A 15,376-nucleotide genomic window follows, 5' to 3' on the forward strand; every position below is an offset into this window, starting at 1 on the left:
TTTCATCAGATCAACTCTCTTAGGCTCACAACTCTCTCTTTCTCTCATCTCATAAATCTTTCTTCCTCTAACTTCCATCGATTGTTGATCGTTGTTTGATCGAGTTTCTTCCTCTAGCTTCCATTCGAGTTGAATGGGGTTGATCAGTGCTCAGTGCTCAGGTCGAAGGCGTTAATCTTGTTGCTCAGGGCATTAACTTTGTTGTTTGATCAGTGGATTTCTTGTTGATTATTGATCGTTGTTTGATTGTTAATCATTGGGTTGATCGTTGATCGTTGATCACTGGGTTGATCCTTAATCGTTGTTTGTTTTGATCCATTTTTTATTCTTTGTTTGATTAGTGGGTTTTGGGATTTCATATGGCTGGGTTGGATGGTGGTTGTTTGATGATGGTGGCTGTGTGGGTTCTATTGGGTCTTTGAGAGGGATGATAGTGTTAAAGAAATGAATATTTTATTAAATAAATGTGTAAAATAGATAAACTGATGTGGATGTTTTGTAAAAGTGAATGTGTAATATAGAAAAAGTAGATTTTTTCTTGCAAAATAGAAGGAAATTTTGCATTAACTGATGTGGTTGCTCTTAGTTTGCTAAAATGTTTCAAAAACATGCTAACTAATGAAATTGTTGCTAAAATAATGCTAAATGGCAAAAAAAAAAAAAAATAAATCCTCGTGTGGTGAACGTGTATTGTGTGGACGTGTAGGTTTCTCGTCGGCGAGAGACAGAGATAGAAAGAGTTACGTTTAGTACAAGTCTTGAAATGAAGCGTTAGTCATAACACACACACACTACAAACTTGGACGCCTTCCTTCCTTGAATTCTTCCAAATTTTTCTCAAAAAAAAAAAAAAAAAAGAATTCTTCCAAATTTGGGTAACCACTATTCTCTCTCTATTAATATTCTGATTCCAATTCGTTGAAGTTCGTTGCCTCTGTTTGCTTGTTCAGAAAACAAAACAAAATTTAAAAAAGAACTGAAATCTGGGTTTACTATTTTTTTATATGCTTCTTTTTGGGAAGCACAGAGCTTGAAGAATATATTGTTATTTCTGTTCTTTGATTGTCTTCCTTCCTATTTGACTTCTGGGTATCCGTTATTTTAGTTAGTTTATTTTTATTTTTATTTTTAAAAAAAAAAAAAAAAAAGAATTCTTCCAAATTTGGGTAACCACTATTCTCTCTCTATTAATATTCTGATTCCAATTCGTTGAAGTTCGTTGCCTCTGTTTGCTTGTTCAGAAAACAAAACAAAATTTAAAAAAGAACTGAAATCTGGGTTTACTATTTTTTTATATGCTTCTTTTTGGGAAGCACAGAGCTTGAAGAATATATTGTTATTTCTGTTCTTTGATTGTCTTCCTTCCTATTTGACTTCTGGGTATCCGTTATTTTAGTTAGTTTATTTTTATTTTTATTTTTTTGTTTTCTTCTCTGTTGCTTGACGATAAGACAGTAATTTGAGCCTCAGTTGAAGAATCTAAAACAACAACCCAATATAAAGTAAGATTCATTTCATCTGTATGGGTTTTCTGTTCTTTTCGTATGACTGGATAGAGAATTCATGAAGAAGAACAAGCAATCGATTTTGGGTTTCCATGTTTTCTTCTGTAACTTTCATGGATATAAGCATCTGGGTATTCCTTATTTGTTCGGATAAGGATCTGGGGTGGGGTCTTTTTTATTTATGTGTTTAGACACGCGTAATGGTTTATTAGGTGTGTGCATGTATGGATCCTTAATAACCCTATATTTGCATTAGTACTCAGTTTGGGAGAAGTTATTTTCATTGGTTTATTAGGCTTAATAATTAGGACTCTGAAATATTGTTCATAAGCTGAAAATAACCTATGGCAAATGGGCACTTGGTGCGTGGACATCTATGCGTTTACTCTATGTGTATTGTATAGATCAAGTTAATTCATTGACTTATTTTATTTTGACATGCTTTGCAGGGTTGTATTAGCCATCTGTTTCAGTTGAGGTAGTATGGATGACAGTCATATCAATGCAAGTGCAAGCTCGAGTTCAAGTTTGAGTAGCAGTTTCCAGGATACCGAGGATGACCAAACCATTGCAAGCATCTTAGCCGAAGAGGAAAGTTCAAAATTTGATCGCAGGCTTGGGAAGAGACTCTCCCATTTGGATTCCATTCCGGTATGCTTAATTATAACTCATGGCTGATGCCTTCTTAATGTAAAATTATTTATAAACATGCATGTCATGTAAATTGGCCTTTTTGTAGATATGTTTGTAGTATTAGTGATGCAGAGCACAACCAGAAACTTTCTCAATATTTTATTTTGGACTTCCATTGGATAATTTTAGATTTTAATGTTTTTATTTATTTATTTTAGATCTCGCATTTTATTTTAAATCCTCCTCCTTTTTTGGCATTTGTAATTCGTATTACGAGAGTTTATCTTTATCATTGTGATTCCTAAAAACTGTATATAAAGCTCCAGATGGTTTCTTTTGTATTCAGACGATTATTAATATTATTCAGTGATTATTCGTGCAAAGTTAGCATTACGTTTGGTGGTGAATCCAAACAACCTTAGGTGGTGAAGCCTAAGGTCTACAATGGGATTAATCTAGGTGGGAAGCCTAGGTTGTCCTACATCACAGTCTATAGCAATCTATAATTACTTTTTCTGTTTGTTTAAATCAGTAAGATTTGTTATGCATTCTTTCACAGAGCACATTGTCAGGTTAACCACTTCAACTACTGCTGAAGTCTTCTGGTTAACTGTTTAAGCTACTGCTGAAGTCATCTGGTTTTTGAGTGAAACAATTTTTATTTTATTTTATTTTTGATTAAATAAAGGTACTGGTTTTTGTGCGATTCAATATTTAGAGTTTTTGGGCAAAATATTGTAACCATGTCCATTTCTTTTCTTTTTTTTGATAAGTAAGAAAGATGTATATTAAAAAAACTACCTCATGTGAAAAAAACATAAGGCAGAACAAAGAGTACATAAAAAAAAAAAAACAAGCAGACAGAAAAAAAACTAAGTACAAAGGAGAGAACTAAGAAACAAAGGGTGAGAATCACTAGAGGTGAGTCCCCAAGCCCTAGACCATTCAAAAAGAGAACCACTAAAAGAAGCAAGCAACTGGTCATCGGATTTGTCCATGCCCTCAAAAGTTTGCCAATTTCGCTCCCTCCAAATACACCACATTAGGCACAATAGAGCTATAAATTCCAAATGCTAGAAGAGTGCTTTCCAAACCAATTCCACCAACCAAAAAGAGTATTTGCAACCAATCTTGGCAAGACCCAAGAAATCCCAAAAGATCAAAAAATCAAGCTCCACAACTGATAAACTTTTTCACAATGGAGTAGCAAATGATCCACCGTCTCCCCATTACAACAACACATAATGCACCAATCAACAAAATCAAGGCCTCTACCCTGCAAATTATCACCTGTAAGAATCTTATCTCAAGTTGCCGTCCAAACAAAGAAAGAAACACGCCGAGGAGCCTTGACCTTCCAAATACCTTTCCAAGGAAAGATAATAGGCAAGGGACCTCGTAACTTATTATAGAACAAGCAGATGTCAAAACCCCCCTTCTTTGTCAACTTCCATTTCTTTTCTTTTTTTCAGTAAATTTGCAAAGTCTGGGTCAAACTCTATCCATAGAGACAAATGAGCTTAAAAATCATCCATATTCCCTTCATCCTCACTTAATGATGTATAAGTGGCCAATTGAGATATTTATTTGAAAGAGTTTCATGTTGTAAAGTAATAAGACACTGTTCAAGCTGCTATAATCAAAATTTCAAAGATGCCCTATAAATCCTTGTTTTTCTGTATTACTGTAAATGAAAAGTGGAGTAGAGGTGTCAGATATAGCATGACTATGTTACTTATAAAATAAATTAAAAGATATAGCATGACCATGTATAATTATTCTCTGTTGGTTCATAGTGCTTATAGTTGTTACTTGTTCCAAAAAACAGGGTCATAGTATATACAGTCTGGCATCTTATAACTTAGGCATTCTTAATTGATCAGGATGTAGATCTAGTCTTCCCTTCTCTGTCTGTGTTATGTAAAAGTACATGTATTCTATTGTTTCTATTTTCATTACACTTAATTTTAGTATTTGCCTTGTTCAGGGATGTGCTGTTGTGGTTATCTAGGTGGCACTGCTTACTCTATTAAGTCCATCAATCTACATTAGGATTCTTTTGAACTTTTTCCTGAGTTTTTGTTACTTGTTAGTTTTAGAATCAATCATATGTATCTCTCTTCCTTCTTTACTTGTTTTGTTGATTAGCATTTGACTAAGGCTCACAAAATAATCTTCTATCATCTGTATTGTTGTAATTTGGATAGCTTTGCATTAATTACCCTGCTACCTATGTACTTATTGATCAACTGTGTTGGCAGCATACTCCCCGGGTTAATGGGGAAATTCCTGATGTAAATGATGCAACCTTAGACCATGAGCGGCTGTCTGAAAGGTTCTGACTCCATTATGAGCTCTCTCTCTCTCTCTCTCTCTCTCTCTCTCTCTCTCTATATATATATATATATATATTGTAAAATTGTAAATTTCCATAACATATATATATATATATATATATCGTAAAATTGTAAATTTCCATAACCTATTGTGAGATTATCCTTGGTTCAGGGCTCACTGTGCATTGTGGAGTTAACTTATTTAATGTGTTCATCATTACTTCAAAAGAAAGAAAAAAAAATGTTCATCATTAACTTATAATAATTGCCAGTATGGTCAAAGGGAGCTCAGTGCTTTCCCAGGTTGTTTCTATGGTCACTCTTTCATTAAAATTCAGTTTTGATGGCAGCACTCCCTTCTTCTTTTTTGGATTTTCCGGTTCTTTACATTTTAATTTGCATTTCAGTAACTTCTCTTGGCTTCTGTTTTACTCCATGACATCCTTTTTGGTTGGTCTCTTATGAGAATACCATATTGGCAAAGTAACACAATGAAGCTAAATAGAGCATAGTAACTATATTTATAGCTATGCTATGTGATAATGTAGAGTGTAAATCTGGCTGAAAGAAATGCTAATGGGAATGATTATTGATGATTTGACATTAATGGTTCATCATCAGGATTTGTATACTCCATACCGTAGATGTGCATGTTATGTGGCTTGTGTTTTCTGGGTGATAATGAATTCGTTTTTCATAGGTTGGTAACATATGGATTAGCTGAACTGCAAATGGAGGGTGATGGGAATTGTCAGGTTCAATTCATTATTGATTTCTTTTTCTGTCAACTTATGCACAACCCTTTCTTTGGATAGTTTTCTCTTTGCCTGTATTTAATAAAATATTTGATCAAATTGTTGGACAGTTTCGAGCTGTAGCAGATCAGTTGTTTCGCAATCCGGATTATCACAAGCATGTAAGGAAGCAGGTCATCAAGCAGGTATAGTTGATAAAACTTCACTATTGCATTCAGTTATTTAGCTAATATTAAAGATGCAAGTTGGAAATGTTATTAGTTATGATTTGATGATTCTCAGAAGACTGTTTCCCTGGGCAAATACTCTGATCTTTTAATGGTTCTTATGCCCATTTTTTAGATGATGTTGACCATCATTGATATTGGGTGCTCCATGTTCTTATCTGTAATATTTAATGACATTAGAGCAGATTATCAATTTGGGGTGAGGTGGGGTAATGTTTACCCAATTTTGTCAGTGTTTTGATATGATACTATCATCGTCAGGTTTATGAAGTAGAAAAATAGGGAGATTGATGCAAGAGTATCCAAGCAGCCTGCTGTAAAAGCAAGCCCAAGTATGGCTTCTTGTTTAATAGAATCAACTCAACAGCCAACATGAGTCCTGTCCCATTTGTTCTAATTTGTCCTACTTTATGTTACCTCTACAAACTGCATCTATGTTTCTAGCATTTTAAAGAGTTCATGTGCATAAACTTTAGTGATTTTTGATGATTAAGATTAGAAAGATATATGTGCAATTATCAGTTGATACTGTATGGTTGCTAGACCTAGCATAAATAGTCTATTTAAAAGTCTTCTTAGGAGCTTGTGCACTGTTAAAAATAATACATGGTGTCTTTACTGTGGTCTCTTGAATTTTAAGTTTCTAGTTCAAGTCTTTTACTATCATTTGCCAAAACCTGTTGCTGCTTGCTATATTGCTAGTCTTCTTTATTCTTGGGAGTATCAGCAGTTTGAAAATACTTCACTACATAACTCAGCTTATAATGTGCGTTCCAGTTAACTCAACTAATGAAGTATCTTATTGTCAAATAAGGGACCTAAGTTTGGATCCTGCCTATACCAAAAACCAATTGGTGTCTTGGCCTGATGATAAAAAGCAATCATCATGCAACAAAAACCACAAGTTCAAATTCTATAATATATATATATATATATTATAGTTTATCTTATAGTGCAATAACAAAGGAGATATAATCATAATATTTTCTAGATACAAGGAATGAAGCATATATGCACATGCAATATAGTATTTACTACACACACACACACATCCTGTTCTAGAAAGTGGTGTTGCATACTCATTATGATTCATGTCTTACATGAGTTCTTGTTTGGACTGGGCTTTCAATTGGATTGAGCTAGCCCAAGGTCCGTCCTTTTGCTCAGAATTGTCCACATGATTACAGGAATGTATCACTTCTGTTGATTATTACTAAGTGTTGAGAAAGATGCAATAGAGTGTTGCAGTTGCTTCTTTGATTTGGGATTACAAGTTCATGTATTGATTTATTGACAGTTCTAGTTGTTGATATGGGATGACCACTAGATTCACTAGCTGGCATTGTTACTCATAGACTGTTGAGAAAGTCTAAGAATGCAACAAAGTCTCACAGCATCCTTGTTTTGAGTTGTGGAGGGTCTTGGTATAATATTATTTGATTTCATTTTATTTTGACCTATGGTGGATTGACACCTTAGCTGTTGTGAGATTTTGTTGTGGCCTTAGAAGAATTCTAATGTTCCATAAATTTTCCACATTTATGCAGTTTTGTCTCAATAATGGTGTTGATATTGTTGATATGGAAAGAAGACTAGATTCGTAATATCAAGAAAAGTGATACCATGTTTACATCATCAATTTCTCTAGTTGATATTTTGGGAATCCACAATTTTTTAAAATAATTTTCTTGTGGTTGCTTGTTTTCAATTTTCTCTTGGTCTATATCATTGTATGAGCAACCTTAACCTAAAAATCACTCTCTTATAATAGCCTATTTCTAATCACAGATTTTATTAGTTTACCTATACTTTTTAAAATAATGCAAATGTTAAAATATATAGAGTAGAAGTAAGACCTATGTTTTTTTTTGTGTGCATTTTGCCAATTTTAATATATTATTAAAAGGTTATGAATTCTGATGTAAAATGAATAATCACTGTATGTGGCTTACTATTATTATTATTATTTTCTCAGCTAAAGCAGTGCAGAAAATTCTATGAAGGTTATGTCCCAGAGAAGTACAGAAGCTACGTAAAGAAGATGAAAAAGTGAGACATCTGTGGTGATTCCTATTTTTTTTATTGCAAACCAGAAAGCATGTTGATATGTGAGTAAACACTAATACAATTTTCATTCAATCTTTTATTCTACTAGATCAGGTGAGTGGGGAGATCATATTACTCTACAGGCAGCTGCAGACCGAGTAAGTTTAATCTTTATCAATCCTTTTTATGACTCAGCTTTTGAGATCTCTTAGAAAATATTTTTTACACTACTTTCTTCATATCACAAATTTCTCGTTAAAGTTTTTTTTTGGTTTGGGGTATCATATTATAAATGAAGTTTGGGAGTTGTGTTTGCCTACAACAGGTGTTGGTTTTTTTTCGAGGAGGGGGGAGGGGGGGTGGTTTTATACTTGCATGTGCTATGGCTCAAATTGCCAATATTTCATTTGAAAAGTTGCACTTTATCAATTTGAGGTCTAATATTTGCTTTTGGTTCATGAGCTTTAATGTAATCAAATTGGGATGAAGTTGCTATTGGGTTTTCTAGGCCATCTCTCAAGGCATGTGGTTTAGGGCTGAAAAAATGTCGAAGGATGTGACCTTAGGTGAATAGAGTGCAAGTTTTTAAAAAACCAGTTGGAAATCTAACTAGACCTAAAAGACCTAAAACACAAATGGGTAAAATGTAAATAATCAAAAATCAAATTTTCACTATGCTCTTGATGAAGTCATGGAAGATTAATATGCTATCACTTTGAAAATTCTCCTATTCAAGAATTATCTTATTGGGTCCACGTGTGAAGCCCAGTTGAAGTGAAAGTCATGTCATTTTAATGATCTAAGTATGTGTCTTTCAGGGTTAAAACAGTTTTTAATTTGGGTTTTTATATTATTACTTATGGTCAATTTTATATTCAGGGGCAAATCTGTAACTTTACAATTCCTGCAAATTAAAGGTATTTTAATAATTTTGTTGTCTCGAATCTTCTAGGGTATTCTAAGTATTTTATGTTTATTTTCTTAAGGTCAAAGTTAGTTTTTATTAGGTTTTATTTTATTAATCAAACTAATGTCCTAATACTACTACTTGGAGTCCTATTACTACTAGTACAAACAAGAGTCTTTATGTATATTGTGCTCAATATATTCAATGGTGACAGAATGAGTTGGTTTATAAAATTGAGTGTTTTGAGCAATAGGCACATTGGCCTTTGTTGGTTCTTTCTCCTTCTCTCTTCTCTTTCTTTTCTTCATCTTCTTTTTCTAAAGTTATTGTTCATACATCCCCTAGCACCATTAATGTGTCTCTAATTCTTCTTCTTTCATAACCCTAAACCCACCACGAACACAGACAAATTCCCTAATTTATCCTACATCAATTTGGTATCAGATCGAAAATCCTAGCACAAGTTCTTTGTGAAAATTTTCTTACTAAAATTTATGGTGACTTTGTCTCAAGCTTTGCATCAATTATCTGAGAAGGTTAATTAAATGGATGAGAAGCTGAATTATATAGATGCAAAGCTTGACAAATTATGCTCTATGCGAGATGATATGAAGAAGTTGGAAGTTACTATTTTGGCTAAATATCATGTTAGAGTAGCAATTTATAAACAATTTAGAGATCCTAAGTTAGAGCCTAGTTTATCCCCACCCTTTTTGGCAAAATGTTGCACCCATTACCCCTTCAAATTTGATAGATGCAGCACTGAAAACTTGCTGTTACAGCAGCCTCAATTGCATATTGGTTTAGTACCTCAAGGTGTGGCCTTAAAGGAAGAAAGTCAGCCTTATGATTCCCCACAAGTCCACCTTAACAAAAAGCCAACAGAATGTGGTACAAGCATGANTTATAAGACTCCTAGTAGAATTAGGATTATTAGTTTGACTAGCAAAATAAAACCTAATATATACTAACTTGGACCTAAAGAAAATAAACCTAAGACACTTAGAATACCTTAGAAGATTCTAGACTCAACAAAATTACTAAAATACCCTTAATTCGTAGGAATTGCAAAAATTACAGATTTTCTCCCGAATATAAAATTGACCATAACTAATCAAATAAATAAATAACACAAATTAAAAATTGTTTTAACCCTAAAAGACTCATAGTTAGACCATTAAAATGACACAAATTTCACTTCAATTGGACTTCACAAGAGGACCCAATAAAATAATTCTTGAATAGGTGAATTTGCAAAGTAAAAGCATATTAATCTTCCATGACTTCATCACTTGGAATAATTCAACCTCGAGTTTTGAAGTGTTGGAGTATAAAAACCTTTGAACTTGAAATTTTCACCAATTCTTCAATCACTTTCGGATGAAGCCGCACAAATAAAGAATCTTCCTTTTCCACCATGTTGCTAAATTCATGTGGAATAATGAAATCAATGATTAGAGGGCTTTGCGACTTAAAATCTGGTTTAGAATGACCATAGCAATGACATCAAATCTTCCTTCGTCTTGAAATTTCCATGATCAACTTCATGCTCATCTTTCCCCTTTGTGATAATTTTCATGCTTGTACAAGGAGGGGGGGGGGGGGGAGGACAGATATTGAACATGACATTGAAGGAAGCCATTGGCTTATTTCCTCAAATGAAACAAGGGATTTTGTGTTATTATTGACGACACCAAACTTGGAGAACCTGATTCGATTTGTGTGTTTATAGACTATATCGTATTTTGTGTATCAAGAACTAGAAGAACGGACATTACTGATGGAAATGCAGAAATTACTAAAGATAATTGATGTCTGTAGAATTATGCAGAAGCTTCCATTGTATCTATCTTGTATTATTAAAAAAAATTAAGAGCATGTTAGGTACACTGAATGTGAATTACAACAGGAATGGTAATCTTTATTATTGGGTACAATGTGTTGTAATGGAATAACCAAACCTATTCATAAGTTTGGTTGTACATTGTAATAGTAGAATAAACTTAAAATATATTTTAGGAAATATCTTACCCATATAATTATATTTCATAAAAAATAATATTTTTTAAAATTGTGAGAGAAATTTTTATGATTTTTTATTTCCATAATTGTTATGTGCATATGAAAAATTTGTTTATTTGGAAATATATTAATTTTTAAAATTATAATACCTACTAAGGAATAGCTATTACAACCCTTTTAGGGAGGAATAGTTATTCCTCATTTTAAAGAATATTTATTCATAAGGAATGATTATTTCTTGTAATAAAAATATAATCAAACTACTAAATAGGTAAACTATAAGAATAACTATTATATTACTATGCCCATTATAGTGTACTAAACATATCCTAAGAATTCTATACAACTCAATTTTAGAAGTTGTTTGTCACATGCCAGATTGTTTAGGGATCAGGAGTTTGTGTTTTCTTATTTATTGATTTATTACTCTTGATGTTGTGTATGTTTGTTAGTGAGTGTGGCATGGTTTTATAGTGTTGACATTTAACCAAGTTTCAAATAAGTCCGCATTGACAAGATAGGAAATGACAATTAGTAATTCATTGAACTGGTGGTACACCAAACGTGCCAGCCCAAAGAGGGTTTTGATGGTCAGCACTTATGCTGGCAGTAATCATTTAGAGAGCCGACATCTAACCAAAAGTTCTTATTAGCATTAAAATATCGACTTATTGTGCCAAGAGCCTTGTAATTCAATGGCATTGCTTAGTTTTTTTTTTTTTTTTTAATGAGGAGAATAAAGGTTCNGGGGGGGGGGGGGAAATGATATTTTTTTTTTTTTTTAAGTTACAAGATTGCAAAAAAAAGTTTTGGAATCTTCTTAAGATTTGGGAAAATTTGCCCATGCAATTATGTCCTGTCAGCAATCAGCAGTGACTTTGTTTCTTCATCTATACCCAATGCTGATATTGTGTAACAAGTCAAACAACTTGGCATTGGCTTTCAATTTCTTGAAGATTACATTAACTTAATAGGCTTTTCTTAGTCAGCATTGCATGGACCCCTTGCTTGTGAAGACTGCTAAAAAATTAGGACACACACCAAAAGATTTTTTTAGTGATTGTGATCATGTCATGTTTATTATTTTATTGGTCAAATTCAATCTCTCTTATTATATCTTATTGTCTTTATTTTCATGTATTTATTGTTTTCTTATTGGTTTTTATCCTTTCCATTTTTTAATATTTATTAATTTCTCTGGGGATTGGTTTCTGACCTATGACACATTTTGCAGTTTGATGCCAAAATCTGTTTAGTAACCTCTTTTCGAGACACTTGTTATATTGAGATCCTTCCAAAAGACAAGAATCCCACCAGAGGTAAATATTATTCAACCAGATTTCTTTTCAAATTATGATGTTTGTTTTCAGCTATACTTCTTTATTCTCTTCCTATATAAATATTATATCTTGTGTTGTTTATAGTACCGTAGCTATTTTGTAGCCAAATGCTATCAGGTTCCACCCCCTCTCAACACTACCATGTTAGGTTCTTTCTTTTTTTAAAATAATTAATCAATATCATTAATGGCCTGTTTGGATGTTTAAAAAAGGAGGGGGAGTAGAGTAGAGGGAGGGAAAGTAATCTAATTACCTTGTTTGGAAGTTTTTTAAGGAAGGAGGGGGGGGTTTGGAGGGGTTTGGAGGGGTTTCAACTCCCTCTAGCCCCCCATTTTTAATTCCCCCAAATTGGAGAGATTTGGAGGGAGAGTAGAGTACATAAACTATTGACCAAGTAAATTACCTAATTTACCCTTATTATATTAACAAAATTATACAAGGGGAACGGCTAATTACTCCCTTCCTCCTTATTAATTTTAAAAACATCCAAACAAGGTGGAGGGGAATCATTTTCCTCTACTCTCCTCCCCACTACTCCCCTCCCCTCTACTCTCCTCCCTCTCTAAACTTCCAAACAAGCCATAAAAGATGGCAAAAAGCAGCGCAACCCTAGTACAGGACAGTATACAAGGAAAACCCAAAAAAGTAAAAGAAATAAAATAAAAAAGTACATAAGTATTTTCTAAAGTTCATATCAGCTAAAAAGTCATAGAATTAGTGTTAAAAGGAGTAGAATTTAACGTCCATTCAAATAGAGATCTAAGAGCACTTACAGCAGCCTCTCCAAAGCGACCATTAGTAAAAAAATAAAAATAGAAACTAAACCCAGCCCCAAACCTCGCACTTCAGACTCAATAATTTGTCAAAAATTCTTAACAATGAACAGTGTCCTCCCTAGACATATTGAGACACTGTTCATTGCTACCTTTGCCTCTTCTCTCTCCATCTCATATATCAACACGGAATCACAGGCCAGTGGGTTTTTGGTGAGCGACGGCGGTGCTGGATCCTAGAGCTGGGATGCGGACAGATTACTGGATTATCTTTGAAATCATCCTCTACATTTGGAAAATTTATCTTCTAGGTGTTGATCCCTCACCACCTCTAAAGAACAAAATCTTGTAAAGGATATTGCAGAACCTAACACTGAAAGAAAATGCTTACTGACACAATTGATAGACCTAAATGGATTACAGAAATGATAAAATAGTGAACATTGCTGGGTGCAATGGTGAAAATCTTGGGTTGTGAAGCACTTGTTCCAATCTTGAGAGCAGTCACTTTATCATAAAATGCTTGACAGGAGTAGTATTGGATAGTGGATAGGCCTTTTAAAAAGAACAGACAAATTGGGATAGTTGAGTACTTGAAACGTGTATTAGAATGATGAAGTGTCCAATACCCTAGTTCTTTGGTATATAAAATTATCGCGAAAGATGTGCACATTCAATTTGGTATATTTTTCCTTTGAAGGTTTCATAACACATATTTGAACTGTTGATCCCCTTTTATTTTTAACTTTCCTTTTTCTTTGCATTCTTTAGTAGTTTCTCTGGGTTCTTTTTTTATTTTTTGGTTGGGGGGAATCAGGTTTGAACTAACTCAGCTCGAGAGAGTTATTCTTCAGAAGTGTATTCTTCTTTGTTTTACTAGACTTCCTGATGCAGGAGGCAGTGGGAAGACAGATTTATTATATTTTATTTGATTTTATGTATCAAGGGCAATTTTGTAATTTGCTGATATTCTAGAAGGACTGTGTTGAGTCTTATTTTAGTTTAAGTTTAGTTATTTAGTTGGGCTTACTAGTAATAGCCTAAGGAGTCCAAGTCAAGTCTTATTAGGGTTTTAAGATATCCTAGTTCAACTAGGATTAGGTATTAGACTTCTATTTAAAGAGTTGTAATGCTTTCTATTCAGATGATTAATGTTTTTATGGTTTGTGTGATGCAACCTTCTCCGAGATGCGATGCTAAGGAACCCCAGATGTGATGAATAGGAAGTCTAGGTTTGATGCCTGGAATTTATCTTTTATTTTATTTACTTCACTGTTCACAGCACAGGAACAGCTGCCCAAACCTTGATTGTTCTCCTTTGTTTCATCCCTAAACCCTACTAATCCTTAGTCCCGTGGAAACCCTATAATCCTATTATTTTTCAGCTCTTTCCCCACCAACACCTACCCCTAAACCCTCAAAACAGAAGTGTTACCAGATCTGCCCCAAGATTTCTAAGTCAGATTTTGGTTGTTCCCCCTTGTCCTACGTCACTTCCTTTTCTAGAAAATGGCCATGCAGTTTCAGGGACAGATTATTTTTAAGAATAGACCCCTAGCAAACCGGTAAGGTGTGTTTGGTGTCAGCAACAATTGAATGGTAAATAATTCATGTAGCATAATCACAATTAGGACCATTGGAAAAGAGTGGCCTTCAACTCACAAATTCTGTTAAAAGTCTGTGGTCATTACCAAGAAAACTTGAAAATCTTCCTTTGTTTTCCTCGTCTTATTTTTAGATACGTATTGTGGTCTGTGGATGCCTTTTATTTCAAATTTGCATTGCTTTTATCTGATGATGTTTACATTTTGCCTCTTTCTGTTTTCTAGAGCTCTGGCTGAGCTTTTGGAGTGAAGTGCATTATAATTCGTTATATGGAAGTGGAGGTGATGAACCCAACTATTTGCTTTAATTGCTGTTTACAATTTTCCCTTCTTTTACACTGTTAGCCCTAAGTCTACCTAGTTCACAAATAATCCTGACTATTTTCCTGAATTTATTTACAGATGTTCCCACCAGGGCAGCTAGAAAAAAGTATTGGCTTTTCTAGATTTAAAACATCATGAGCCCAATTTGTGCGATTCGCCATTTGTTTACTCTCCAATACTGGCCAGCCTTTGCTGTTGCAATTTAACTTCTTGTCATTTTTCATGACTCTAGAATTTTTGCAAAAGATATGAAGAATATATATATATATATATATATAGAGAGAGAGAGAGAGAGAGAGAGAGAATATCAGATCTCAGTCATTTTTGTATATAAAAGTACATTAAAATTTGATTGTATCTTTTCATTTTTAACTGTACATGGTAAAAAGAAGGGTGAGTCTAGTCTCCTCTGAAACTAGCTTTCAATCTCCTGATGCACCGAACAAAAACTGAAAGAGAAAATACCAAATTTTCTTTTTTTTTCCTTTTCTTATTTCTCTCCCGGAAAAATGATTAGATTTTGCTTTTGTTTTTGAACATTATTATAGTTCAAGAACTAAGCACCATTTGCATCCTACCCGGGAGTAAGGATGCATTAGAGTTGTGTTAAAGAGCATACTTTATAGGACCAATTTTTCATCGAACCTGTGGTCCTTTATAAACCTATGTTACAAGAACTAATCCTAGTTGGAACTAACAATAAAATTGAACATTATACTAGGTACTGAAAAAGTCCTTTAATTTATGATTAATCTTTGAGAGTTAAAAATTTCTTATCTTTTGTTAAGAGAACTGTGAATGAAAGTTATGAATCTCAAGTTCCTGAGATGGTATCTGTGATGCCTCGGATTGAGGGGAAATTGATTGATTGTATGTTGTGGGTGTGTTTTGTGTCCCATATCAG

At 33.6% G+C, this 15,376-nt stretch overlaps 1 protein-coding gene across 4 annotated transcripts; it reads left to right on the plus strand.

The window, feature by feature from the left end:
- Positions 1 to 717: 717 nt before the first annotated feature.
- On the plus strand, positions 718 to 14,965 carry LOC112034216 (OVARIAN TUMOR DOMAIN-containing deubiquitinating enzyme 11). 4 transcript variants are annotated; one of them, XM_065761986.1, is made up of 10 exons: positions 718 to 875; positions 1,955 to 2,156; positions 4,400 to 4,473; positions 5,175 to 5,229; positions 5,340 to 5,414; positions 7,432 to 7,505; positions 7,612 to 7,660; positions 11,666 to 11,750; positions 14,374 to 14,430; positions 14,551 to 14,965. In XM_065761986.1, exons 2-10 carry the CDS (start codon positions 1,989 to 1,991, stop codon positions 14,592 to 14,594), a joined length of 681 nt encoding a protein of 226 aa, XP_065618058.1. In that variant the 5' UTR covers positions 718 to 875; positions 1,955 to 1,988; the 3' UTR covers positions 14,595 to 14,965. The 4 variants fall into 4 exon arrangements, with proteins under 4 accessions (XP_065618058.1, XP_023922787.1, XP_023922789.1 ...); XM_024067019.2 differs by lacking the exon at positions 718 to 875 and adding an exon at positions 1,120 to 1,166; XM_024067021.2 differs by lacking the exon at positions 718 to 875 and adding an exon at positions 1,223 to 1,380.
- The last annotated feature ends 411 nt before the right edge of the window (positions 14,966 to 15,376 follow it).

Source organism: Quercus suber, unplaced genomic scaffold, assembly GCF_002906115.3.
Source record: "Quercus suber isolate HL8 unplaced genomic scaffold, Cork oak 2.0 scaffold_437, whole genome shotgun sequence".
NCBI lineage: Eukaryota > Viridiplantae > Streptophyta > Magnoliopsida > Fagales > Fagaceae > Quercus > Quercus suber.